Here is a 10,435-nt window from a genome sequence, read left to right on the forward strand (position 1 = left end):
TGCTGAGTTTTCAGGCCATCCAGTCCCATCAGTATCAGTCTTTTCTTTAACCAGATGCCAGTTCTCCTCCCACCTTGAGAGGGAGCCGTTCGGCTTTTTTTGTGAGGAACCTCAGAATGCAGCTCTGAGACCAGCTTCTGAGCACGTCAGCTGGGTGTCCTCGGGAGTTCTTGGGAAAGCCCAGCACATTTCTGGTCAGTTTTAAAAGCTTATTCTTGTTTCTAGAGGAGTCCTCACCGTGCCCCACAGCCGCTGCCTCCAGTCAGCCACTGGCTTCATTTTCCTTTTTATTTTCTGTTGCTATCTGGAGGCGCAGGGAAAATACAGCTCGTGTTCGTTCTCCCCTAAGCGTCTGAACAGATGAGGGTTGCGCACCGGAGGCAGCCGCTGCTGCGCCCTTTGGCTGCGCGGGACCCCGGCACTCTGGGCAGGTGGTCCAGGGGCCCGGCGCGTCGGGGTGGGCCTGCGATCGAGGCTGGGCGGCCGCCCGTGGGCAGCGCGCCCCCGCGCTCGGCTGCCCTCTGGCTCACTGCCCGCTCTCTCCTTTCCGTTGCAGACAGCCGCCTGAAGCTCAGCCAGGCGCAGGGCAACCTGTCGGCCCTGGAGACCCAGCAGGTGCAGCTCGAGTGCGTGGTCCTGAACCGCACGGGCCCCGCCTCCCAGCTCGTGGTGGAGTGGTGCGTGTGGAGGCCCAACCAGCCCGAGCAGGAGGCGCTGGCCCGCCTCGGCCGCGACGCCACCGTCCACTACGGGGAGCAGGCCGCCAGGAACCTCAAGGGGCGGCTGCACCTGGACAGCCCGGCCCCCGGCGTGTACCGGCTCTCCATCCAGAACGTGGCCGTGCAGGACAGCGGGACCTACAGCTGCCGCGTGGAGGAGTGGCTGCCCAGCCCCGGGGGCGCGTGGTACAAGCGGGCGGAGGGCACTTCCGGGCAGACGGCCCTCACGGTGGTGAGGCCAGGTGCGGGCTGGGCCCCGGCGGCGTCCCTTCCGTGTTGCCCCTTTCGGTGTGATGCATTTTTATTTTATTTTTTTTAGGGTAGGCAAGGGAGTAAAGAGTTCATTAAGACACAAGAAAAGAAAAAGTGCCCAATCCAAGACATGGGTTGCAGGTGTGGGACAGGATGAGCGGGCAGGGGGGGATGTGCTCTTTGATTCGCTGGATAAAATTATTTGAGTATTTATATTGTACTTTTGTATTCAAAGCTGTCTTTTTTTTTTTTTTTTTACCTCGTGAATAGAAAATTGCACATCTGGCTTTGGGCTACAGATATTCAGTGTAACCAGAATAAAATCTGGCAATGATTAATTATTCCAGACCATAGAATATCTTTTAAAAAAAAAAAACATTTTAGATTTGGACAAGCAGTGGAATATAACAGAAAATCCAGAAACACCCATGTGGTTTAAAGAATTCATTCAGTAAGCTATGTTGACTATGGATTTTCAGTGGAAAGTAACTGATTCACATGCTTTAAATTTGAAAAAAAGATGAAGCCTCTGAAACCTTCACTCTTTCATTTCTTAATTTCTCTGATCCTAATGACTTCTAGATGACTTTTGCTTTCTTTCTTGTCTTTATCACTCTTTCTAAAGTACCTAAGTGCATATAATTGCTAGGTATGTGTCTTGACACACATTGCAGCATATAATTAATAACTAAGATGCGTAGGATTTCTGTGTCCTTCACGACATCACAAAGCCATTCACCCGTATCAGGGCAAGAAGTCAGCGTCTCCCCAAGGACAGAGGACATACATGAACGTGCCGCCTGCGTCATGGTGAACCTCGCCTTTTCCTGAGTATCTTGGTGTTCCTGTTTGTGGTCTTTGGTACCATTAGAGTTTTTCGGAACATCCTTGCATTTGAATAGAGCGTCTCTTTCCACCCGTGGAGCAAGGGAGCCTTTCACTGTGCCTGACGCCCGGCACCCTGGAACACGTGTCAGTGAGGTGAACAGAGCCTTTGTTACAGGAAGAGGGTTTTGTCTTGCTCGTCTGTTTTGCCTAAACTGGAGGGAAATCACCCCGACATTGAGTTACTCATATTTCCCATGACCTAAGGAAAGATCTCAGTGTCCCCGGAGCCTCCCTCTCCCCTCCGAAGGTAACATTGTGACAGTGTGGCAGCTTTGTCCCCATTTCCCCCAACTCCCACCCGTTTGTAGATAACCACACTGAGGCCCCTGGGATGGAGTGAGGTGGACGCTGATTGAGTGCCAGCTGCATCCCTGCCAGAGTCCGTGCTTTATGCGCAGTCCCTACACCTACCCTGGATGGGAGGTGTTGCCGCCCTCTTTTGCTGATGCGCAAAACGCCCGCAGCTAGTTAGAGCGAGGCTTATGGTCAGCCGAGGTGCCTCCCCACCGCACCAGGAGCTGCCAGCGTTGCCAGTGAGACGCCGCTGGTGCTCAGCCAGGTGAGCGCGCCTGGGCCACCGCCTCCCTCCCTCTGATTATATTAGCTGACTGTGCTAATTACAAAACATTTGGAAAGCAGAAAAGTATACTTTTGAAATGAAGCCACAGATCATCTCCCCACTAAAACAGACTGTGCTAATAATTTGGTACTTGATATATATTCTTTGATCTTTCCCTCTTCGTATCCTGAGTCTGTCTGTCTCTTCCTTGCTCAGTAAACAAAGTCAGGGTTTCACTCTTTTATTGAACTTTTTTCACCCACTCACCATTCCTTTTGGGGCCCTTTTCCATGTCATTAGAACCATTTCGTAACTACCATTTTTACGGGTTGTGTAACGTTCGTTGTTTGGGTGGACTTCAGAGTTCTTTTCTGAAGTGAAAGTTGAACCTCTAAAGGACTTGAAATAATAGCACTCTGAAAGTCCCGTTAGGAGCACCGTTACTTCCGCACACCTACTGCAGTAGCCAGTGTAGGAAACCAAGGGCCCCGACCCCCGGGACAGCAGAGCTGAGGCCTTGGGGTCTGCTCAGGCCCCTGGGCGGAGGGGAGCCGCCTCCAGCACACGGGCCGGGAGCCCACCACCCGTGTGGGCGCGGAGGGGAGCTGCTCCCCTGGGCTTACCCTCGGGGAAGGCGAGGGAGCCACAGTCAGACCAGGAAGGAGGGTGGCCCCTTCCAGAAGATGACAGCCACAGCGACCCAGATGGGGGAGGAGGTGTGCTGGTGGGAGGCGAGGTCGGGGGACAGCGGGGGCTCACGTCCAGGCAGCTTGGCCGGCGTCCTGAGCGCAGGCAGGGTACTGGCTGCGGCCCGGCTGGAAGGAGGCCAGGCGAGCGGACGGGAAGCGGGCCCTCTGGAGGAGCTGAGTGTGAGCAGGTCCCTGGCCGCCTTTCTATTATTATTATTAATTTACTTATTTTCAGGAGGTACCAGGGATGGAGCCCAAGACCTCGAGCATGGGAAGCAGGCGCGCAACCCCCGAGATACATCCACTCCCCATGACAGCTGGGTGGAGGTCCTGCCAGCGGGGCACCCTGAGGCTCCCCATGGGCCCCCACGGATGTGGAGGGCTCAGTACAGGGGCCCCGGCTCTGCATCCCCCAGCGAACTCAGGCCGCTGCGGATCCTCTAAGAGAGAGGCAGACCCGGCGGCCCTAGGTTTGCTGGTGCGTGCTGGCGTCCCCTCCAGCATTTCAGAAAGCCGGTGAAGCGCCCTGCGGAGCCCGGGATCGGGATTTTTGCTTAGCACCCTCCAGGAGTCCTGGGGTCTGAGGAGCCACTCACCTGCTGCTCCTCGCGGAGGTGATGCCGCGTGCCCCCTCGGCCTGGCAAGACCCCTGCTCCATCCACCGTGCTCAGGGCCATCGCTTGGCCTTTGACCAAGGTCCCTGGAGAGAGAATTTCTCTCCTTGGGATTCGCTGTGGCTCAGGCAACAATGTGTGTGCACACAGCATAAAACCGAGAGGCCGTTGGGGAGGCAGAGGTAGCTCAAGTGGAGGGGCACCTGCTTCCTGTGTACAAAGTCCCTGGTTCGAACCCTGGTACCTCCTAAAATCAAAGAAACCAGCTCTCATTGGGGAGTGGATATAGCTCAGGGGTTGAGCACCTGCTTCCCATGTCCGAGGTCCTGGATTCAATTTCTGGTACTTCCTAAAAAAATGTTTTTTAAAGCTATGGAAGGGGTTCCAGTGACTGCAAATAGGTGCCCCTTCTTCCCCAGACCCCCATAAGCAGCCTCGTTACCTGCTTCTTGTGTTTCCTCTCACAGATGTTTTACGCAAGTATAGCAGATACGCCCGTATAAATACAACGCAGGCATTTTTTCCGCATGCAGGGATGGACTAGAGTCTCCTTCCCCACCCTGCCCGCTCGCCGCCTCCTTCCTTCCAGTCGGCGTGTGGTGCTCTGTCTGATGGGTGTGCTGCCGCGCCGTGGGGGTGGGTGTTTAGGTGGTTTTGAGCATGGAGCTGCGCGGCCCCTTCACCCTCTGTCCCTCGTCCCCCCAGGTGCCGCCCTGCAGGTGGACACGGTGGCCCCCAATGCCACGGTGCCCGAGAAGGCCGCCTTCCAGCTGGACTGCAGCATCGCCTCCCGCTCCAGCCAGGACTCCCGCTTTGCCGTCGCCTGGTACTCCCTGAGGACTAAAGCCAGAGCCCAGAGGGACGGCCGGGAGGAGGGAGAGGAGGAGGAGGAGGAGGAGTGGGACGAGGAGGAGGAGGCGGCGGAGCAGCGCGGCCCGGCCGAGCGCACGGCGCTCCTGCGCGTGGGCCCCGACACGGTCTTCGGCGCCGAGGGCGGCCCCTGGGAGGGCAGGCTTCGCTTCCAGAGGCTGTCGCCGCTGCTCTACCGGCTCACGGTGCTGCAGGCCAGCCCCCGCGACAGCGGCAACTACTCGTGCCGCGTGGAGGAGTGGCTTCCCGGCCCGCAGAAGGACTGGTACCGGCTGACCGAGGAGGAGGCCGCCCCCGTCAGCATCCGCGTGCTGGACGCAGGTCAGTCGCCTGCCGCCGTGGCTCCAGCCGCGTCCGGGCGGTGGAGCGTGCCTGCGGGTGTCCTGAGCGGGTTTCCCAACTATCCTGGGCATTTATGTATTAGCAGGATTTGAGATACGGTAGGAGGACATACCAGCGGCCAGTTCAGAGTCGATCCTTGGTTACCCATGCGAAACATGGGGACAGGAATTAAAACGATAATATTCCATATACGCGTTATTATTTTTTAACCAGGTACCAGGGCTCAAACCCAGGACCTCGTATGTGGGAAGCAGGCGCTCAACACTGAGCTACACCTGCTTCCCCCATCCACTCTTTTTTTTTTTTTTTTTAAAGATTTATTTACTTATATATTTAATTCCCCTCCCCTCCCCCGGTTGTCTGTTCTCTGTGTCTTTTTGCTGCGTCTTGTTTCTTTGTCCGCTTCTGTTGTCGTCAGCGGCACAGGAAGTGTGGGCGGCGCCATTCCTCGGCAGGCTGCTCCCTCCTTCGCGCTGGGCGGCTCTCCTTACGGGGCGCACTCCTTGCGCGTGGGGCTCCCCTACGCGGGGGTCACCCCTGTGTGGCACGGCACTCCTTGCGGGCATCAGCACTGCGCATGGCCAGCTCCACACGGGTCAAGGAGGCCCGGGGCTTGAACCGCGGACCTCCCATGTGGTAGACGGACGCCCTAACCACTGGGCCAAAGTCCGTTTCCCCCCATCCACTCTTTATGAGAAGCTTTCTGCTCCACCAGATTCTGTTTTAGTAAACTTTTATTACACAAGTCTATGGTTAGATGTTACCTTGTTACTCTTTAGTGTACGACGGTCTCTCTTTATGAGCGACTGTCTGAGAGTCATAAAAGGAAGAACAAAATGAAGCTTAAGTACCCCTCTCTCTCTTTTGCAGCCTCCTGGATCGTTTTGCCTCGTGTATTATTTTGGAGGCAGATGCAGGGGTTTGGGTGGATTTGGCACGATGAGTGGAGAAGCCCAGCCTAGAAAGAAGTGACGTCACAGGAGAGCTGGAAAGTGCCTAGGTGCAACCCAGCTGCCACCAGCTGGTCCTGCAGAGCGGTCGGCCACTCAGAGTTTTCATCGTACTGTGGGACTTTATTACAATACCACAGACAGAGATTGGTGGAAATAGTTGCCAGCCCAAATTATTTGTTTTAACAAGGCACTCGTTTGGTTGGCCTTTTGTAGAATGGGGAACACATCAGACAGAAGCAGTGCTTGAAAGAGTAGAGTTAGCCTGATAATCTTGATGTGAGTTTTGTCAGCTTTTCCTTCACCGCCTCCTGTCTACACTGTATGACAATTGCACCATGTGAAATTGAATTTTGGTAGGTCAAAAGCAGTTGACTATCAGCAATTTCATGAACTGCAGAAATCTACTAAATGTGGTGTGTGTTGTTCTCTTAGTACTGGCGAGATGTGTAGTAGGAAGGAAAGCAGGACACTAAACCATATAAGGGCCACCTGACAAAATACCCAGGGGCCACTATCCAGAGGTCAAAGGGAAGGAGATCAGGCCACATTTTACTGCCCATTGAAAACGGCCGGGTTTATTAAGCTTCACAGAGCATAGAGATTATCCAGCAGCTGTACTTGACAGAAGAAGTGCAGATTCCCAGAGGCGGGGCACCCCAAGGTCTAGTAAGTCATGGAGCTGTCCTCAGCCTGGGTCTTTGGGCGCCTGGTTTCTTGCTCCCCCATATCCATAGATATACTGTGGCCACTTAGGAGTGGTCAGCAAGGGCATTTTAATTGATAACATTAATCAAGTAAGCACCGTTCCTGGTGAGACGGGCAGCGGAAGCTGGCAGGGAGGGTGTGCATTATATTCCCAAAGAAGGACCTCTGTGGCAGAGCTGAGTGCAGAGGGGCGCGTCAGATAGACCGCGCAGGTTTCGACGGAACTGCAGCCAGCTTCCTGAGCACCAGAGATGCAGCTGGACTCACGATCAATAAACTGCATTTTATTAGGTGGCTCTCCAAGCAGTAATAATGGATCACAATGGAAAATGCAAGCATCGCTTTGTTTGCACTTACCATTGGGTTTGAACTGGAAGAGGCAGTGCTGTGGGAGGGAGAGCAGAAGTGTCATCTCCCAGCCAGTTGCGACAGGGGGGAAAGGCGGCTACGGGAGCTCGGCCAAGGGGCCTCCCTTGGGCCGGGCGAGGCCGTCGGGGACAAACATCTACGGCCCGGGTTCTGAGCCCTCCTTGTCTTGTCTCCCTCGTGGTCCTTTCCAGGTTCCACCCTGCAGTCCATCATCTGCTCCAACGACGCCCTCTTCTACTTCGTCTTCTTCTACCCTTTCCCCATCTTTGGCATCCTCGTCATCACCATCCTCCTGGTGCGCTTCAAGAGCCGGAACGCCAGCAAGAACTCTGACGGGAAGAACGGGGTGCCCCTTTTGTGGATCAAAGAGCCGCACCTCAATTACTCCCCCACTTGCCTGGAGCCCCCCGTGCTCAGTATCCACCCAGGAGCCATAGACTAAGGGGGACTCGCAGTGGACGTCAGCCGTGAGGAGCCGGGGCTCGCGCCCCAGCCTCTGTTTCTGTGTTTGGACGGTCGACGGCGCCCAGACTGTAGTGTGCCCTCGCTGGAAACTGCCAGACTCGAGAAGTTGCCGATGGGACAGACTGCCGTGAGCCGGCGCCAGCAGAGAGGCCTGTGCTGTCCTCCTCCGGGTTGGTTAGGCGTTCACGCACAGATGTTGTGATCATGCCGTGCTAGGTTTCTCGGTTTTGTTTTTGGTAACGTTGTGAGTAGCTCCAGGTGCCACGTCTACTCACTGATTTATATAGTATTCTCAGCTAGATATTTCAGGGGTTCTTATTCTTTGTAATGTACTCTTTTTAAATCCCTTTGGTTTACCCTTTTTGGATTTCATAATGCCGCGGACATATTTCTCTTTACGTGCGACTGATTGCAAAAGGAAGGATGTACCTTATGGGGACAAGGAATCCCTTCCAAGACTTTTTTTTTTGTTTTTGCACACTTGACAATGCCGCCCGTGGATCAAAATACACCCAAACATTTTTCACTTTCTTAATGAGACTTGAAAATTGTGTGTAGCGTGGGCCCAATTTGTATTTTATCTTCTCCCTCAGCTGGAGTTGTTGGAACCACTTTGTAATCAAGATGAAAGCCTTGAATTTTGCTTCAGAGAACTGCATATGTAGAAGAGAAATTCTGCATAACCCTGTTAGGAGTAGATGGTGCATGGCCAGCCTGTCTGTCAGGAAGGGAAAAAAAGGGAGAAAAAAAAAAAGATTTCATCCCAACCAGGCCAAAAAATAAGAAAACTTTCTCAGAGAACAAGTCAAAAGCTCCAAACAGCACACATTTTCCAGGCTAGTGTGTGCGCAAGCTGCTTTTAGCCACTGGCAGCGTTCAACTTGGTCAAAGTCGGTGATTGCAGAAGGAAAGAAGGAAAAGGCTGGGGTTTGGTTGATTCGTTCCACAAGGAGTCTGCACCTGGTCACTTGGTGCAGGTGGGCTTTTTGCCGTAAGGTGCTTTGCCAAACGCTTCAGGGAGGATGTCGGGTGAGCCTGGCCGTGGGACGGCAGCGAGCTGCGCGCTTGGCGCCAAAGCAGCCACCATATACAGCAGAACAGGGCAGCGGGGCCAGCCGACAGCTAACTTTGGTAAAGAGTGGAGGGCGAGGGGTAGGAGGGGGCTTCCCAGGGCCCGGCTTTGGAGAATGGGGAAGAATAACAAACTCCTGCAAGTATGAAGACCAGGCTTTCCTTCCTTCTTTCAAACAGACTTTCCTCAAAGAGACTGACATCTCCCTCGTTCATACCTGTCCCTCTCTGACACTCATTGCCGTCAGGATGTCAGGAAGGGGAGGTCCAGGGGCAGCCCCCTCAGCTTACCTACTCGCAGCAGGAAGTGACCACAGGCCTTCCCTTCCTTGGGGCTTGTGTGTGGTTTTGGATTATTTGGTTGTGATTGCTCTGATGGCTTTTTATTTTCGTGCCCCTTAAACCCAGTGCCACCCTGTTATTTCACCCTGTTGGGCAAGATGCTTGGCTGCCGTGGAGCATCTACTTCCTTTCGCTCACCCCACGAAGGGCTTTGTATGCCCTTTGCCTTCCCATATTCTGCCGGTCAGTACCGCCATCTCCCTTCCGCTTTGCACTTGCAGCTTGAATATCAAGAGAGTTTCCAGAAAAACCCTTCCCTGAAACTGAAGCCCCCAGGGGAGGCTGTGGGTTTGCCCCAGCCTTGTGGGTCCTCTCAGAGGCCTCAGGTGTGCAAGGGCCTTGGGGAAGCAGGGGACCGCTCAGCTCTTTCTGAGCAGCTTACAGAGACCCGCCTTTTTTTTGCCCTCCCAGATGCACATACTCATTGTCATTTATTATGCTGCAGCAATATTTCAGAGGTACAGAGCGGGTTTAGATGTAAGGAAAGTCTTTCGCCCCTTTTCTTCATTTCAAGGGGCCAGCTTCCAGTGAGAGAAAGCTGGCTCCTGCTGTATAGACTGAAATCAGCGAGGAAGGTAACTCTTCCTCTGTCTGAATGGGACTGGGATGTGTAGCTAAGATACGATTTTGTATTGGTTCACAATTGTAGAAAAGTAGTTGCTGCACGTAATTAAATATGTGAAGCAGTTTCAGGATATTTGAAAGGGAAAAAAACCGAAGCCAGTATTTTAATAATTGTGTTTTTTTTTTCTGTATATTTTCTGTTGAGCTGGGGAAAACTGTCAACAGTTGAGCTTTTCTAGCTTTGAAAAACCCCAGGCTCTTCTTGCTTTGGCCATTTCTATGGAAATGTGGAGTGTCCGATGAATGGGAATGGCGTCCTCTTGTGGCCGAAAGACCTCATTGCATACTGCCACCCGGAACTTAAGTCCTCGGGAGCAAGGAGAGGAAAACTGCTGAATACTCTTTGACTGATCTACGTGTCCAATGTTGCATTTAGGAAAAACTACACTGTGCTAGGCCCATTTCCAGGGCATGCATATCACCACACCCTCTTCCACCAACAATGGTTTCACTGAGTTAATTGTTAAAGAAGAAAGAGATGGGGTAAGGAAATTACCCAAGCATGATGTAGAGAGCTGTTGATTTAACCATTTGGGGTTTTTTGTTTTTTTAAAGGAAAACTATTTGTAAGATGTTGCACTAAAATGTTTTATATACACTTCAGAGACCGTAGTAAATTATGTTGAAAATATGGCTGTTTGTATTTCCTGGAGTGTGCTATCCTTTTTCTCCACTCACTTGCGCAACTATTTTGTTGTTTGGAATTGTGCCCTGGGAGCTTGAGTTCTGCCCTTGGCATTGGCCTGGTAGGCTCACAGTTCATAAAATTGCAGCCTTTTGAACTTATTGCTCCCTGCCCCTCAGCCAAAATGGTTCCTTTACTCAAATTACCCAAAACACCCTTTACTCAAGACATTTTACTGCCATCTGCTGAAAATGCATCATAATAAATATACACGACAACCCTGACTGCAAGCCATGCTTCCACTAGAGTCATGCAGTGCATGACCTGCCTGGTGGCCTGATGGGCAGG

General features: G+C 53.0%; 1 protein-coding gene across 4 annotated transcripts in view; it reads left to right on the plus strand.

The window, feature by feature from the left end:
* Positions 1-10,093, plus strand: part of IGSF3 (immunoglobulin superfamily member 3) — a 106,497-nt gene extending 96,404 nt beyond the window's left edge. For all 4 annotated transcript variants that reach the window (XM_058302985.2, XM_058302986.2, XM_058302987.2 and 1 more), the window contains 3 exons: positions 557-961; positions 4,427-4,912; positions 7,152-10,093. In XM_058302985.2, coding sequence (XP_058158968.1) covers positions 557-961; positions 4,427-4,912; positions 7,152-7,402 — 1,142 coding nt within the window. In that variant the 3' untranslated portion in view covers positions 7,403-10,093. The remainder of the gene's footprint in view (positions 1-556; positions 962-4,426; positions 4,913-7,151) is intronic.
* Positions 10,094-10,435: the final 342 nt, after the last annotated feature.

Source organism: Dasypus novemcinctus, chromosome 9 (genome assembly GCF_030445035.2).
Source record: "Dasypus novemcinctus isolate mDasNov1 chromosome 9, mDasNov1.1.hap2, whole genome shotgun sequence".
NCBI lineage: Eukaryota > Metazoa > Chordata > Mammalia > Cingulata > Dasypodidae > Dasypus > Dasypus novemcinctus.